Source organism: Vigna radiata, unplaced genomic scaffold (assembly GCF_000741045.1).
Source record: "Vigna radiata var. radiata cultivar VC1973A unplaced genomic scaffold, Vradiata_ver6 scaffold_131, whole genome shotgun sequence".
NCBI classification, from domain to species: Eukaryota; Viridiplantae; Streptophyta; class Magnoliopsida; order Fabales; family Fabaceae; genus Vigna; species Vigna radiata.
Genome location: NW_014543258.1, coordinates 896,103 through 914,239, shown reverse-complemented (window position 1 = coordinate 914,239; position 18,137 = coordinate 896,103). Strand labels below are relative to the sequence as shown.

Sequence of the window (18,137 nt, the reverse complement as noted above, 5' to 3'; positions counted from 1 at the left end):
GACACTTTGCTAATCATTTCAACAGTTTTAATTCATCAAAACACACTTGTTTCAACTCTAATTAGGCACAAAACAGAAATGCAACTCAGATTCACTTTGCAAGTTCCAAAAATGGCTCAAATATGATGGTTTGACATACTAAATTGCATACAGGTCATTCTAACATCATATGAATGGTTCTAACAGCTTTAATACATCAATTTGCACTTGTTTAAACTACCAAATATCATAGAATCATAGCAGAACGAAAAATGACTTGTAACGACACAATTTTACTACACTTTTTAAGGTTTAAAGTAGTGTCATTTTGAGTTTTAGGGAATTCTTTGCTTTTCACCACCTTCCTACCTTTATTAGACTAAGTTAGACTTGTTAGGATGTTTACATACCTTACGATAAGTCTACATTAGGTGAATTGACAAATTATTACCTTAAAAGTTCACTTTTTAGGTACTTAAAACTCAAACTTTGAATTTTATATTATTAGGTTTCAATTTTCGTGCTGATGTGATTCTATGCTATTTGGCAGTTTTAATAGGTCCTAAATGTTGTTTTAAACTTGTTACAACATTCAAATTGAAGCTAGATTCATCTATGTGCAAAATAGCATATTCAAACCTCATTTTTTAGTGAAATTAGGAAGTACAAGGGTGAATCTGGTAAACAGTTTGGTTCTGAACCCAATTAGAGTTCAAACAAGTTTAAATTGATGAATTAAAGTTGTTGAATGTATTACTAGAGTGTTAGAATCACTTGTGCACGAACTCACTTGATTTGAGCACTACACCAGGAAAATGTTTCTTATTTGGTGGTTTTAAATCCAATATTCATTGGAAGTGATTCAGCACCTCAATTGATGCATCAAACAACTTTGTATCATCATTTTAAAGATTTTTAAACACAAGCATAAGTTGAAAACAGATTGCAATGTGAACTCAATGGTTGACTTGCATTTTAAAGCCAATTTTGATGGCTTAAGAGGTCATTCTGCATATAGGCATAAAAATGACCATTTCAACAGTGTACACAACTTTAAAATGGCAAAATAAACTTGCTCAAACATTGTATATGCACAAACGCAGCAACATTAAAAAAACATACTTGTTATAGCCAAATATGCATGAAAATGCACTAACTGTTTCTCGGTGGTTTTCTATTCTGCTGAATTTGTTTCGGATTAATTGAGCTTGGAGTGTTGGAAAAGCTTTAAATCAACCAAATAAGGTAGTGAGAACATGTTCTAGCCTTGGTGATAGAAGCAAAAGCACTAGAAACTAATTCCGGTTTCACATCTACTCAAGAATGTCAAATCTGGTTTAATTTCGTGAATCTGTGTTTCAGTGGTTTTCCTTTGATTCTGAAGCTTGGTACAACATTGTTTAATTTTTTTGAATGTATCTTAAGGTGTAGCAAACCAGAACAAGCAATGAAATGCAATATGCATAGCTTGGTTGCTCAAAATCCTTAGTAATTCACTGTTTCAGTTTTAAATTCCAGCTTTCACCATGCTAGCATCTTTGATTTGGTCCAGTTTGAGTTTATTCATACTAAGCACTTCAATTCTAGCTTAGTTCTATGTAATTACACTTCATTAACTCATTTTTCTTTGTTGTCCAGCCTTTGAATCCTTGGAAAACTGGTTTTAGGTGGTTTATTGGTGCATTTTGCTGCATAATTTTGTACAGTAGAGGTGAATTGCGAAATCTGCTATTTCTTTGTTGTTGTACAGCTTGAGCAAGCTTAAATTGATGGTTTAAAATTGTTGGCACTGTTCATTTGGTCAAAACTTGGCCTATATGCAGATTTGCATTTGAAACCATCAATTTTTTGGTAAAAATGGAAGTGGAATGATGATTTTGAGTTGTCAACAGATTTTAAGTAATTTTAAAGTTTAAACACACTCAAAATCATGAATTAAAGTTGCTTCAACTGTTATTTGTGAGTTTGAGACACTTCCATACAGTTTTGGGTATCAAACCACCAAAATTAGTCCACTTTTCTGGTGCAGAATTCCAATTTCAGCCACTGTTTGGTCTTTAACTTTCATAATTCAATTTTGGATTGGTAAAAGTTGGTTCAATGTTTAAAATAACTATTCTATTTTCTATACAAGGTGAAACTTGTGCTAGTGAAGCAAAATCACTTTCTGTAGTTGGGAATTGTAGTTTTAAAATAACTAGTTGAGGTTAACTATTCTATTTTCTATACAACTATACAAAACCTACTTTCTTTTCATCAACAACTAATTTGTACCCTTATTGAATTTTGTTTTCATCAACAACTAATCAGCTTTAATTCACTAACACTATACAAGTTTAGTATATTAGTTCTCCAAAAAAGAAACATAAATTAGGTTATTATTCAAACTAGACTAATTAACTAAACAAGTGTACAATGAGATGCTTGATTAATTTAGCTTCTAACCCTCTTTCCAAGGTTTTCCAACTCCTAAGCAGTGTACTTTGATGTCCCATGAAGTTTACCACAACTGGTTTAAGTGTAGGAGTTCATTTGCAAAAAGTCAACTCAAAAGTCAAATGTGTAGAATTTTGGCAAAAATGCTCTCATGCCCAGCTTCAGCTGCTGGCTTTTTTTGCATTTATTTGCCCTTTATCAGCCCTCAAACAACTCCATTTAGCTATCCTTGGTTAAATTTTGTTGTGTCAATTCAAGTTACAGAGGGCAACCACCAAAACCATCTTTACATTGAAGTAATCGATTGAAGCAAAGCTAGTGGACATCATTTTTCTGATCTTAACTTGAGTGAAGATTCTAGAGGAAAGTTTATGACAAGTACATGAAGAAGAGGAATTCATATACTATATCAATTGGACTGATAGAGCTTGATTTTGGAGATGCTTGGTGTGAACTTCTCCAGCTATTAACAAGCCACTCTTCCTTGTCAAAATCATGAACTTTAGTATTTTTCCTTTAGAATATAGGCAACGATAAAGGTGGGGTTTTGGGAACTGTTAGAGGTGGCTTCTTCGCCACTTATTGAAGTCCTACTTATCAGTGCAGTAGGAGTTTTTATGGCAACAGAAAATTGTAATAATCTTCTTTCACCAGACTTTAGAAAATCCTTGAACAAGGTAAGAGACTATCTGAATTAAATATCAATGAGGTTTGAATTAAAAATTGTAATGAATACTTATTTGTGCAATGCTCTTCCATCCTATTTTTCCTTAGTGAACAAATCATGGACAAACTCTACTTCATTCTTATCCAAACATTTTTTTTCTTTGATTTTGTGTACCCTTTGAGCAGGTTGTCTTCATTGCGTTCACTCCTTCACTTATATTTGCCAGTTTTGCCAAGAATGTTTCTCTTGACGAAATTATATTATGGTACACCATGACTAGTTCTTTTGCTTTTATATACTCTGCATGCTATGTTTTTTTTTTCACTCTTGATACGCAACGGAAATCCTAAGAAATTATTCTCTAAATAAGAAGAAGATAGTTCTCAGCTAGTGTTTAAAAGGGGCCTTCTCCTATTGACAGCACAAACAAAGCATATAGCATGCACAAGTTTGCTATGATTTTGTTATCTTTGTCTCCAATAATCGCAATGAGACCATTTATGTATATTTGAAAAAGCACGACAAAAAAAATGAAAAGAGAAGGGTATATATACAATCGTGTCCGCAAAAGGGGAATGGTTCTTTTGTTTGTTTATGCTAAATGTTAACCATGTCTTGTTTAATCATTAATGCATGTGGTTTATGCTCTTTAACATTGCAACTCTCTACCATAGTTGGTTCACATACCTAGAAAGGTTTTTCAAGGTTCTACACGTGGAGGTTTTCCACCTTGTGAGAAAACCATGATGAATTTGCAGAGTTGTTGGACAAACAGTTCTAGAAGAAAAGGAAGAAACAAGCTCGGATTGGTGTGTGGAGTCTAGGGTGGTTTTGCAGGAAGTATTAGAAGTGGGTTTTAGGCCTAACTCAACCCTACAAAATCGGCTTGTAAGGTGAGGTTTGCACCTCACTTATATATTATAAATTGGCCTTATCTCTAGTCGATGTGGGACTTCCAACACACCCCATTCACGCCAAGGTATAGACATCTCGTGCGTGATAGTAGAAATTGGGTGGTCCAATAGCGGCCCGACAACGGGTGGAAACAGAAACAGAAATGCCCACTTAGAACTCGCTAGGATAAGCTCTAATCATGGCTCTGATACCATGTTAAAAGTGAGTTTTAGACCTAACTCAACCCTACAAAACCGGCTTGTAAGGTGAGGTTTGCACCTCACTTATATATTATAATTTGGCCTTATCTCTAGTCGATGTGGGACTTTCAACACACCCCCTTCACGCCGAGGTATAGACATCTCGTGCGTGATAGTAGAAATTGGGTGGTCCAATAGCAGGCCGACAACAGGTGGAATAGAAAGAGAAATGCCCACTTAGAACTCGCTAGGATAGGCTTTAACGATGGCTCTGATACCATATTAGAAGTGGGTTTTAGGCCTAACCCAACCCTACAAAACCGGCTTGTAAGGTGAGGTTTGCACCTCACTTATATATTATAAATTGGCCTTATCTCTAGTCGATGTGGGACTTCCAACAGGAAGGGCCAACAAAGAGTGGTTTGATAAGGCCATTAGAGAAAAGTTCATCAGCATGAGCAAGAATAGTAGGGGAGTGAATGAAGGAAATATCAAAATTGAAGCTTTTCCATTCTTCCATTAATGGGGAATTGCAGGTTGATGGTTCCTGAACATCATTTGCAAAGGGTTTGCAATTTGATAACTAACCATAACAGAAGCTATCAGTGGCTGGAGTTAGTGAGGTTTCCATTTGCAAGCAACGATTTTGCAGGTTATGATGAATAAAAAAAGTATATGCAACAAAGACCTTATTAGTATAGCTTATAGTGACAAAACAATTATGACCACAAGGGGAAAGTTCGTCTATTCTATCAAGGTCAAGCAGGGGACAAATGGAACAACATGAGCGAAAAATTATACTCACTTTAAGTAGTAACTTCAACATGTTTTCTCATCTAGTTATTGATTTCCAATTGTCACACTCATAATAGCCATGTCCAGCATAGGTTGTCAAACTACATAAGATCAATCAAGTTCAAAACACAAAGACAAAGACAACCATTCACGGAACAAATCACCAAACCAATTCAGAGAAAAATGCATAACATTGCTCTCATTTAAAAATATGACATTAAATTCTTCATCAGCCCCTTCATACACAATATCCCCATCATTTCCAAAATACAGAACTCAGCTCTACGGCAACGACACCCCCTAGGTGTATTAGCACCTCCAATAGTCTCCCCTCTACTGCGAGCCCCTTTGTCACAAAGCCCTGTGATGCCCTCGCCCTACGAGCCCCTTTGTAACAATAGCTTGCTCACGTCAACACAGCATCGTCGTCATGCCGCGACAGCAACCTCCTCAAGCCGTGACAACAACCTCCTCACTCTGCGACAGGAACCTCCTCACAATGTCGTCAACAAACACTGATTGAAGATTTTAAACTCTCCTCACGACCCTCCTCACCGGCACTCTCCTCACGATGACACACTGATCGTAGAAAAAAGAAGTTAGTTTTGGGGGGATTAGGTGAACTCTGAGATGCTTAAGGTAGAGGGAGAGAGGAAGAATGCTTGCGCGAAATTTGGCAGAGGGAAATCCCAAATCTGATTTCATTAAGTTCATGCCCATACTGACGGTCAAAGGCCTTCGCTAAAGTCAGTTCCATTTACCGACGGTTATAAGTCGTCCGTAATCACCATTTCATGTGTCCTTCGGTAAATCTAATTTACCGAAGGACAAAAAAGTCGTCGGTAGTTAGCCTTTGGTATTTAGCGCATTTCTAGTTGTTTGGTACTTTCATTAATTGTAGCATATTAAGAGAGTTATCATCTAGTAGTTTAAGACTCTCGTTTAGCAAGATTCTTATGAATTTTTTATTTTATTTTATTTTGAGACATCTTTTCCATCTTTCTATTTTTTAGCTATTCCTAGAATTAGTTTGATCATGTTTAGAAGGAATTGCCTAGTGTTTTTTATTCCTATAAAGATTATTTATAGATGCTTATTTATGAATCCTTAGTTCTTAGTGGTTTTCGTATTTGCGTTTATGACTAATGTTTTGTCAACTTTCTTAGTACTTTTGGTTGCCTTATTGAAGGTATTAGTTGAGTTTTGACTTTTCCCTTTGGTATCCCTTCTTTCCTTCCTAGAGACTCTGTTTTTATATATTGAGATTTGTGACTAAGTTATGTTTATTTAAATTTCTTTTATTAACATTTCTTTAGTTTCATCTTTTCAATAGGCTTCTTGTATTAACTCTTTCTAATCTATACTTATGTTTGGTGTTATGACTATTTGTGATTGTTCTTACTTAAAATTATTTCGTTTTATTATTATTTGTTAAACTTCAAAACTACTAAAGTTGTAGACGAGCTTATCTTGTCTCAACCATCTTCTCCTATTTTATGTTTAATAAATATACATATTAAACTAAGGGTTCTACTTAGATGTTCGTGTTTCTGTTTTATCAACATTCTTGTCTTGTTAGGTATACAATTTTAGTTGACCTTTTTCTTTCCTATTTAGTTTAGTATATTTCTATCCCCTTATTTGTGAAAGATAAAAAAAGGTGATGTAAAGGGGCACTCAAAATGAGTTGTTCGAGGCTCCTATCATGAGTTTCTAAGTTACTATGTTTGGGCCTTGGTTATCTCTGTTTTCTCCCAAGTGTAAACTCCCCCTGTTTTGTTGCACTCCTTAATTAGTTTTATGTGTTTATCAAGAATTTTCTTTTGTTATTTCAAGCTTGTTAAAGGTTCCTATCTTCTAATGTTCTGTTTTGACTTTTGGTGTTCTCGATGTCTGGCATTTCATATTTCCTCAACTCTGAGGAAGTTACGAATTTAGTCTCAAGCTAGCCTAGGTTCATGATGTTGAGGAATGTAGAGATAGTGTATCCTATTTTAAGGACTTGTGTATTTTCTTAGTTCTCAATTGTTGAAACTCCTTGCTCGAGAGGATGTTATTTAGGATTGAGGTTGGAAAGGTTGGAATTGATGACTGGTGAGGAAAATAAGATGTGGGAGATGGAAAAAGGTGTTGGTCATAAGGTTAATGATAGCAATTTTTTCTAACTCGGTTACTCCATTGTTAGAGTTAGAGTGCAGGAAAGTTCTCCTGCATATGTGGAAAAGATCCTTTGCTCGCTCACTTAGTTGATTGCTCCAGCTATGGTGTTAACACTAATAGCAACTTCTTTTCCAACGACTACTGATCTTATGCAGTCGAGTTCAGTTTGAGCATTTTTCCAGAATTCTCTTACTAGTTCTTGAAGGATTGGTTCGTCCCATAAAAAGTAATTCTTTGTTCCACACCACTTGATTTTTGATAAATCTATTTCTGGTGCCCGAAGTTCTTCCACAGTTGTTACATCTTCTAAGAGAAGTGTCTCATTCGCATTGTCAGATAGACTGATGATGCTTGTCCTTTCTACAACTTCCAAGTAAGGGAAAAATAGTTTTCAGATACTGTTGCCATGGTTGGAGTGTAGAGAAAGAATAGGGAAGAGTTTATAGAGAATTGAAAATGATAGACTAGGATTCTTGAAGAGGAGATAAACTAGAGGTTTGTATGATTCATCCGGAAGAAAACCCAAAACAAGTTATACATATTTATTATTATCAATCAACTTTTTAGAACTATATTAAAAATAAAATTTGATAATACCTATTATATGAAAAATACAATAAATTAAAATGTCATTAATATTTTCAACGAACATAAATATAGTCCAATCAAGTATGAAGACCAACTATTTTTCTGTTAGTGTTCATGGAAATACATTATGTGTGAAAATATATATCCCACCCTTATAATCAAATTTAGTGACCGTTCATACATTTGTCCTAACTTTCTATTCGAAATAAATTAAAAACAAAGATATCGTTACTCAATTTTAAAATATTTCAATTATAATACTGTTACAAACATATGCTACTTTTTTACAACAAAATATGATATTTGCAATATTTTAAAAAATTACATCATATAAAGAAAAATTTAAAAATTATTCACCCTTTTATATACTTTTAATTATAAAACTACTATAATTCATAGTTTGTGGGCACAAATCGTTGGCAATTAATCCCTAGTGCATTATAAAAGAGCTGACATAGATACATGCTAGAATTCAGAAAAATAAAAGAAAAATAAGCTTTATTTAATATATGAAAGTGATAAGCAAGGTCTCTTATTTTACTTCAAAACCGAAGTTCTGTTCTTTCACACACAACGTAAAAATAAAAATTTTCGTATGGAGATATTTTCATTATACCAAATGAAATATAAACACTTATTCACTAAATAACTGAAAATAATAATATTTTAATTCTATTTATATTAGTTTTACATCCAACAAGACAGACATAAAACAAAAGCTTCAGATATAAACGATCAATGCTGAAACAAGCCTTTCTTGTGTAAACTTCATAGAAGTGCCCTCAATAGACATACTTACAAAAACATTTAATTAAAAGAACGATATAATCCTTTAGAATACAAAACCATTTATAATTTATATTAAACGCATTGAAGTAAAACAAAAATATTACTTTAATAAAACATTTGTTAAACATTAGTACAAAGAAACACTAATGAACTGAACCCATTAAACATGTAGAGCATCACTTCATACCCAAGACTAATTTAGTTAGAATCATTTTCTATATGATAAAGAAACAAGAAACGGGAATTTTAAATCGGGCAATTTTGAAACATTAAAAGACTTAGTTAACAAATTTAACAACACAAACTCCACTGTACTAGAGCTTTCAATCAAATATACCGAATGCTTAATTATTTTTAAAATCAAAAGATCACATAATATAGTATAGAATACAAAGAATTAACAACCAAACGATAAGTCTTCAGTGCAAAAAAACAAAACCACCTGGTTTATGTACTTGAGAAAACATGTCAACAGAGCATCTTATGAACGTTAATGTCTGAGATCACCATAACTATACATTATTAGAAGTTTGCAAACTCATCCTTTCATTAAAATATTAATAGAGAATAAAAGGTGGAGGAATTGTTGTATAATAAAACAGAAAAATACAGTACCGCATCACCATAACTATACATTATTAGAAGTATTCCACATTCATCCTTTCATTAATATATCATCGAGAATAAAAGGTGGAGGCAAAACAGAAAACTAGAGGACCGTTGTTTTAATATTTAGTATTTCATTAGAAACAACTATTAAGTATCCATCGAGTGCAAAACCATAGAGTAAAAACACTAAAGGAAGTTTTACAATTAAACCACATTAATTTGAAACAAAGTTCAAAACTTCATCAAGAAATATCAGAAAAACAAGCAACAAAATCTAAGAAGAGGCACCACTTCGAAGAGCTTGGGATTTCTTGCTTGTCGCCAACTTTGTCTCGGGCTACGGACCAACAAAAGAATAAAAAATTAGATAATCAACCTTCTAAAAAAAGGAAAACAAACAGCGAACAGATGAATCCAATACCTCCTTCCTGACAGGTTCTTCCTTTTCCGACAATATCAACTCTATGTGGCACGGGGATGACATATAAGCTGCCAAAAGTTTCTCCGTAAATAAAACCATGTAAAACAAATCAACCCAATAAAACAAAATATTCAACATTTGAACGTACGATTGATTCTTCCATGGGCTCGGTATGTTCGGCGTCTTTGCTTCTGCGCTTGATTGACTTGGATATGGGAAATGTAGAGTGCATCAACATCCAAACCTTTCACCTGAAAAGAAGCAATTTCAGTTAAATGATTTCGGAAATAGTTGGCATAAAATAAAATGCTCATGAAAAGGTATCTATATACTTCAGCATTGCTCTCGGCATTTTTAAGCAAGTCAAGGATGAATTTTGCTGATTTGACAGGCCACCTTCCTTGGCCGTTAGAGTGTCTACTCTTCGCTTGGGCTGTCCTTCCAACACCACGGCAGAAACGCCTGAATGGAATGGCCTGTTTGTGGGCAAGAACATCTTCCAAATACCGTTTAGCCTTAACCAGGGGCAACTTCCTGATTGCAAAGGCAGTTTCCCTAGTGTTCTGTGAGTAAAATATAAAAGGCAAGGTTAAGAACAGGTAAAAGATTCACGATCAACAATGGTTATTAAAAGGAAAAATCACAAGTCTAGGAAAATAGTAATAAAAGAAAAAGGTAATCACATGGCAATACAGCTTTTTTATCGGTTAATGAGATGCATAATTTAAATATGGCCAAAATATCAGATGCTCATTGTATCAACCTCTACCAAAAAGTAATTCAGCAACTAGACTAAAATTGGGAACTACTAACGAAAAACCATGTTCCATCATTTACTGAACCTTAAGTCACGAACAGATAACAGAGGTTCACCCAACAACAATGGTTTGCATATTCCTGAAGGTTACGAGAGGACTGCTTACAAAGGCAACAGACCCCTGCTTTTTTCATCAGGGTTTTACCTTACTCATGCCAAATGGTACTGTAGCAACTAGACTAAAATTGAGAACTACTAATGAAAAATCATGTCCCATCATTTACTGAACCTTAAGTCACGAACAGATAACAGAGGTTCACCCAACAACAATGGTTTGCATATTCCTGAAGGTTACGAGAGGACTGCTCACAAAGGCAACAGAACCCTGCTTTTTTCATCAGGGTTTTACCTTACTGAATTTTCTCTATATATTGATTAAAAATAAGTTCACACTAAACCAAAAATAGATTTTACATTGTAAATCTCTCTGTTGATGATGTCCACTGGGCATCTAGCTTAAAACTACAGAAAACCATTTTTAACATGAAAACAATTAATTAAAGGCATTTTCACATCTAGATAAATAAACATAACATCAAAACAAACCATTAAAAACTCATTCTTGGAGCAACAATAGCACTGTGTTCCATCATTTACTGAACCTTTTGTCACAAAATGAGAACAGAGGTTCACCCAATAACAATGTTATTATATTCCTGAAGGTTACGAGAGGCCTGCTCACACAGGCAACATGCCCCTGCTTTTTTCATCAGGTTGATTATTTATTAAAAAAACATTCATTAGGGTTTGTCACTGGGTTCCACCTCTTACAGAAATTTCAGCTAGGAAATGGGAAGAGAGGTTCACCGAATGCTTATAATAGTAAAGGTTATAATGAGAGGCCTGCTCACAAAGGCAACATGCCAATGCCTTATTCGTCAGGTTGATTATTTAAGAGAAAAGCTAAGATCAGGGCTTGCCACAAGGTTCCATAATTAATGGAAACTTCAGTCAAAAACAGGCAAAAAGAGGTTCAAACAATGATTTTATAATAGTAAAGGTTGTAAAAAGCCTACTCACACAGGCAACAAACTTCTGCTTTATTCTATCAGATTAATTCAAGATCTATTTTTAAAAAATAGTGTACCATCATTTACTGAACCTTCAGTCAAAAACAGGGAACAGAGGTTCACCCAATAACAATGATTATTATATCCCTGAAGGTTACGAGAGGCATGCTCACATAGGCAACATGCCCTGCTTTTTTCATCAGGTTAACTCAACATGTTAATTATAACCGTTTTCAACATGTCTTTCCTAGAATGTTCCATCATTAACAGAACCGTTAATATCAAACAGAGAAAAGGGGATCACCTAATAAAAATGGTTATCATATCACAGAAGGCTGCGAGAGGCGTGCCCAAACCGGGGACACGCCTCCGATTTTTGATTCGTTACTAATAGAACAGCCCTTCAAAAATAGCGTAGCCCAATGGAATCCATATAACAAACAAATAGTGACTAAAAGCAATGGAACAAACACGACTCCAACACGAATCACAAGCATACTGTGCATTAAAAGTGCAAAATGTTCCATTATTTACTGAACCTTGAGTCACGTGCAAGACAGAGGTTCACCCAACAACAATGAGGACGCTGTCCCTGAAGTTAACGAAGGACATGCTCACAAAGGTAAAACAGGTCCCTGCTTTTTTCATCAGGATTTATTACCGTAATTCCATAATTTAATTAATCAATTAAAGTATACAAGTATATGGAAAGCAAATAGTATGCGAGAAAAAGTTCAAATATTATAACATTGAATGCAAAACAGAAATTAATTCACGAATTCCAAAAAATAACAGAGCATGGTAACCAAAGTACCAGGATCCGCTACCTTGAAATGAACCCTAAGGTCGGCGCCTCTAGCCTTGCATGCTGCATGTGAAAAACGACAAAAATGCCCAAATTGAGACCTTAAACGCCACCATTTTAGAAGCGAAGGAAATAAAAATCAATTCTGGACTGATGGAACTTACACTTAGTGGGATTGTTTGGCTCCCTTGAGTACTTCACCTGTGAATGAAAAAAAATTAAAAGAAAGTGCTATAAGCTATATTGTTAATGAAAAGAGATCACGGATCTGATACCAAGCGAATTTGACTAAACAGGTGAAGTGAGCAGAAGAAGAAAACAGTTCATACCATTGCGGCTTAATTCGGCACCTTCACAGTTCAAACAAGAAATGGCTCACCGCAAGACCAGAATGAGAGATGACGGAGTTTTTATAGTAGGGTTTAAAACCCTAGTATTGTGACAATCAGCCACAGGGTATACGGTGGGAGCGATGAGGTCCAACACGTACTTCGGCCCACGGTCCATTCCATTCGAGGCATGCTGTAAAACTATCGTTTTGGGCCTATAATATAATATGATAATAAGATAATAAATATAAATAAAATAATTATTGACGATAAAAAAAATATATAGTACAAAAAAATTATAAATCATATTTTTAATATTGGGTCGACTTATATAGATAAATTCAATCTAAATTTAAGATATTATTCTAAGTTTGAAATTTGATAGATTTATCATAATTTTGTTCTCAAAAATTTATATTAATAAATTAAGAAATAAATATGTATATAAGTAATAATTAGTCTCGACTTTTACGTAATCCAAAATTTTCAATATACTTAAATACTATCTAACCATTTATTAGAAATGACCAAAAAATAAATATTTTTTTTTTCAATTATGTATTTCATATGGATTTTTTACTTATTTCTCCTCAACATTTTAATGTTTATTTTCCTTCCCAATATCTTGATAAATGTAATGTGAACAAATTTTATGATATAATTCTTAATCAATTCTTCAATTTAACATGTAGCCAAATTTGTTTATAAAAGTATTAAAATTATTTCTCTTAATCTAATCATTTAATTGTCATATAATAATAGAAAGAAAAAAAAAAAAAAAAATATATATATATATATATATATATATATATATATATATATATAACTATTCAATTTGTTTGAAGTATCTAATACTGAAGTAGTGAGATAAAAAGAACTCTTTTGTAATCACTCGGAACATGATTTTATGCATAAGTAATTTTGAGTTGTTACACATGAAGTTGTATTGCATTGCTTTTTGTTTATTGAATAGTATTAGAAAAATCAATCATACACTTAGATTCATAGGATAAAATACTATAATTGCCCATATTATATTAGCTTATTTGTAAGGATTGTATTACAAAGTTATAAGAACATAATAGTATAATTATATTTATTATCTTTTTTCGTTAACTTAAACGTAAAATTCATTTTATTTCTTTTCTTTACATAGTTTTATGGCAAAATTCGTTTTAGTTATTTTTTTTACAATGGTAGTAACAATCTTTTTCTCAACAATTTATCTAGTTGATTATTGTAAATAAACTATATTCCCATAGTACTTATTATTTCCATGATTTTGACTTTCTTATAATGTTTTTTGTTCAGAAATAAAAGTAACTATTCAACTTGATATAGAGTCATCGTGATCTCTTTGAGTGAAAAATCCAAAATTTGATTTTGTTTATGAAACTCTTAAGCCACCTCCTATTAAAGCTAATCAAAAGAATACACAACATATAAATAAAAATGTAACATGGTGTTATCTTGGATATTTAATCTTTAGCACTTGATATCATTGATAATATTATTTTTTATGACATTACTAACGAAGCATGGGAAGATCTTCAAAATTACTTCTCTCAAAGTCATGCACCACAAATATTTTATATTAAGAAAGATGTTGCTTACTTAGCTCAAAATTATATTACCAATACATTTCATTACATGAAGTTAAAGAAACTACAAGATGAGTTAAGCTCTTATATTAAGGTGATATGCACTTGTCAAACAAATAGTAAACACTCTATGTTGATGCAATTTTTCATAGGTAAATGACTCTGTTAGCGTTATTCATGGATGACTCCTTTTAATGAATTTGTTTGTTGATGCCACATAAGTTTATTCTCTCACCATCTGTAAGATCCAGGAAAATTAGAAATAATTATGAAGAATATTTGTATGAATTTACTATAGCTTAACAGTATTGGATGAATGCATGTAATATTGTATAGGTGATTGTTAATTTTTATCATATTGGAGAGCTGCCAAAGGAGTTAAGAATAGGGGTTATATATTAGTTTGTGCACCATTTATTAGTTTGGAGCAAGCTAGCCTGGTGGCACATGTGTTGGTCTAGTCTTTTTGTATGCTTGAGGGACCTGGCTTTGAGTCCTACCTGTGACATTTGGGAAATTAAACCCCTTTTGATCGCTACCGAACTCATTACATCGAGCTGCGGTGGGTGGTTCAGGTGCAAAAAGAATTAGGCCTAATAGTCCAAAGTGTCTAAAGAGGCCAATTTCCTTTAATTTTTGGCCCAAAACGGTGAGTTTGGGTTAGTATTTTATTTTTCTAAATTTGGGCCAGAGTTGAGACAAGTTTTAGGTCTAGTTTTGGGATATAAATACTAAATGAGGATTAACATCATAACCTAATCACCTTCAGAAAATTTTAAAAGAAAGAGATATACCTTTCGAGTTTGTCATGCCAAGGTCTAAAAGTTGAAAGTGTTGGAGGTTAAGTATGGATAAAGGTTGCTTGGAGTAGAGGTAAAGGGGGTTATCCTTCAATGTCTGTGTTTAAGAAATTATGTGTGAGTGCATGTCCTTTTTGTTTGATGTGTGTGTGATATGCCGTCGTTGAAGTTATCAAATTAATATTACTTTATAAGCCAATTTTCATATTTCCAAGTTAGCAGTTAACAAACTTATAGGGTTAAAGTAACCCTGTGTCTTTTCCCAATGAATACGGAATTGTTTTTCAATACTTAACTCTTATGGAGACTTGATAACGGTAATTCTTACCATTATCTATGGTGCATTTTTCATGCCAAATCAACATTCCTGAAGCTTTAAACATGCTTGATCCTCTTCTTTATCCAACTTTGTGAATAAACTTAGATTAGGTTATACACTTGAGTTTTCATCTCTTTTCCTCAAAATTTTGTAGGAACTTTGAGTACTTTGGAAAGGTATTCAAGTTAAAGAGTGGAGAACCAAGGGAGGACCACAAAGAAGAAGTCCAAGAAGCTAGACTGGCGCTGGGCGCCAACCTTCTCACGCTAGGCGTGAAAACTGGCTGTTTCCAGCAAGATTTCACGCTGGGCGCAAGTTTGTCACGTTGGGCGCCATTTTTCACTGTTTGCACACGCTGAGCGCCACTGTCTCACGCTGGGCGTGAAATTCCACTGTTTCCAGGGGTATTTCACGCTGGGCGCCATTTTAATGGCGCTGGGCGCGAGATGTCTGATGTGGCACCCTACCCTATAAAAGCCACACAGTTTTCGAGGGCAAGGATCTTCTTGGCGGCTGAGACCTAGGGAAGCGTTCCTGTGCCTCTTGGAGCTAGTTCTGGATAGTGGGAGCTCTCCTCTCCTTCTCCTTGAGTCTCTTCTTCACCATTTTCATTCCATTGTAAGCTCAAGCTCTCCATTAATGGAGAGCTAAGTTCATTATTGTTGGAGAGTGATGTAAACTAAGATCTTTTTGTAAATGCACTTGAGTTTAAATGAAAAATGCTTTATTCATTGCTTGTTGGTGTTTGTGTCTTTCTCTTAATGCTAGTTATGACTTGATCAACCATAGCTTGATTTTGGGGTTTATGTAAGGTTGGGAAACTTTGGGTGAACCTTGAACTAGACTAAACACCTAAGGGAAATANTGTCTAGGGATAGAACTAGGACCTTTAGTTGTCATAAACTTCTTTTCTTAATGCGGGTGAATTTGGTGGATTACCAAGGGATTGGGATTTAACAAATGAACCTAGGCTAACTCACCAAGGGATTGGGTTTTAGTAAATTAGCTAGTTGGCAAGAACAAGTAATTGTTGAAGGGTATTGTAGTGCATTTGCATAGCAAGGAATTAGTTGAAATCATTCTCCAACATGTTCATTCCACATAGTTATCAATCATTTTCATATTCACTAGTTTTGGCCCCAATTAGTTCAAATTTTACTTATGCACAAATTTTACTTTCATTGCATAATACCAACTAAAAAATGGAATCATTCTTTAGCTTGAGTTAGTTAGTAATTATACAAGTGTAGAGTAATATCGACGTCTCTAGGGAAACGATATCCGGTCTTACCGGTTTTACTACTTGCACGACTTGGTACACTTGCCAAAGTCTTAACAAGACTCTGAAAGGTTTGTAAATGCAATGCACTGATAATGAAATTAATGTTTGAAGAATGTTATGAGTTTCTAAGAACAATTAAGAAAGTGAGAAACAATCATATTAAAATAGGCTAATTCTGCTACTTTTTCGAAATAGACTCATAATCGATTGTTCATAGAATATTGTTCTATTGATTATTGTTCGGGTTTCAAATTAATTAGAGTACATTCTTAATTAATTTAAGGGTAATCTTACAATTAATAAAAGTATATTTTCAATCAAAAGCAAGATTTTTCTATATTATTCACAATAAATTCAACCAAAGTAAATTCTCAATTAAATCTTATTGTGTTTAATCATAACTATTGTTAAATCTGCTAACCAAATTCAAAGTTAATTAATCAAAGTAAATTCTCAATTAATTATTGATAAAGTTCTTACCACTAATTAAAGTACATTCTCAATCTGTAAAATCATTTGAAAGTTCCTAAAGCCAATCAAAGTACATTCTCAATCAAACATAGAAACCCTTGAACTTATACGATCAATACGCATGTTGATTCAAACACCTTATGATGCAAAAATCATTACTTTTAACATGATTGAGAGATGAAAGACATAGAAAAGAGATAACTCAAATCAATAATAAAAAGAAACAAATCCATTAATTCAGCTTAACCTGAGAATCGATAGTGAAATTACAATGGAATAACCCTAGAAGCTTAGCTCTCCATGAATGAAGTGAAATACATGGTAAAATAAAGTGAGAGGAGTGATAAATAATTGCTTCCCAGTGGAGGAGTTTGAGTAAATGAATGAGTTCTGCTTCCCCTGGGTCTCTTTATATAGGACTTGATTGGGCTTATATTTTGAATTTTCTGTTGATAAAGTTTTTTTATCTTGTAATGCAATATCGTCTAAATAATTAACAAATTTGAGAATATTATAAAAATATTTGAGAAATCTTTTCTGTTGATATTTCTAGATTTAATTATCTTTTAAAATATATAACAGATTTAATCTTGTCCAAAATTACATTTCAAATCTATTTATTTTATTTAAAATTACACAATAGCCCATAAGTTTCTTCTAATTGCACTGTAGCCTTTTCTTCCTTTCCAAAATTGCTCTCTAGCCTTTTAGTTATCCAAATTGGACTAGAGTTGAACCAAGTGTGTTTGTTCAATGAGGAACTGCCACGTGGTAGTCCCTTTCCTCCCTAAAAATTAGGGTTTCAGATTAGGCAGTAAGGGTTTCTCTAGCTTCTTCTAATGGAGGTGCTAACTCTTCCTCCCTAGCATGACGCAACTTGCAATTTTGGAGTTCTTGAACAACGGTGGTCGTTTCGCGTGGTGAATTCTTCTAGTTTTCTACAGGTTTCTTTGCGATAGAGGATTTGGGGAAACAAACATGGTTGCACGAGGGTTGATGGGGGACGAAGGAACAATCAACAATTTACGTGATGGTGGTTGTTGATTTAGGGTTTTTGGTGGCATGATTTAGGGTTTTTTTGAATTGGGAATAGGTGAACCTGGAAGGTTTTTGTTCGCGTTCTTTGGTTCATGGCTTAGGATTAGGTGTCACGAGGTTAAAGGAT

At 33.8% G+C, this 18,137-nt stretch overlaps 1 protein-coding gene across 1 annotated transcript; it reads right to left on the bottom strand.

Annotated features, from left to right (window-relative positions):
• Nucleotides 1-9,218: 9,218 nt before the first annotated feature.
• LOC106753478 (60S ribosomal protein L17-2) lies at nt 9,219-12,621 on the bottom strand. The gene is made up of 7 exons (XM_014635297.2): nt 12,500-12,621; nt 12,335-12,371; nt 12,193-12,233; nt 9,871-10,101; nt 9,687-9,789; nt 9,539-9,606; nt 9,219-9,454 (listed from the first exon to the last, which is right to left on the bottom strand). Exons 1-7 carry the CDS (start codon nt 12,500-12,502, stop codon nt 9,392-9,394), a joined length of 546 nt encoding a protein of 181 aa, XP_014490783.1. The 5' UTR covers nt 12,503-12,621; the 3' UTR covers nt 9,219-9,391.
• Between the last annotated feature and the right edge of the window lie 5,516 nt (nt 12,622-18,137).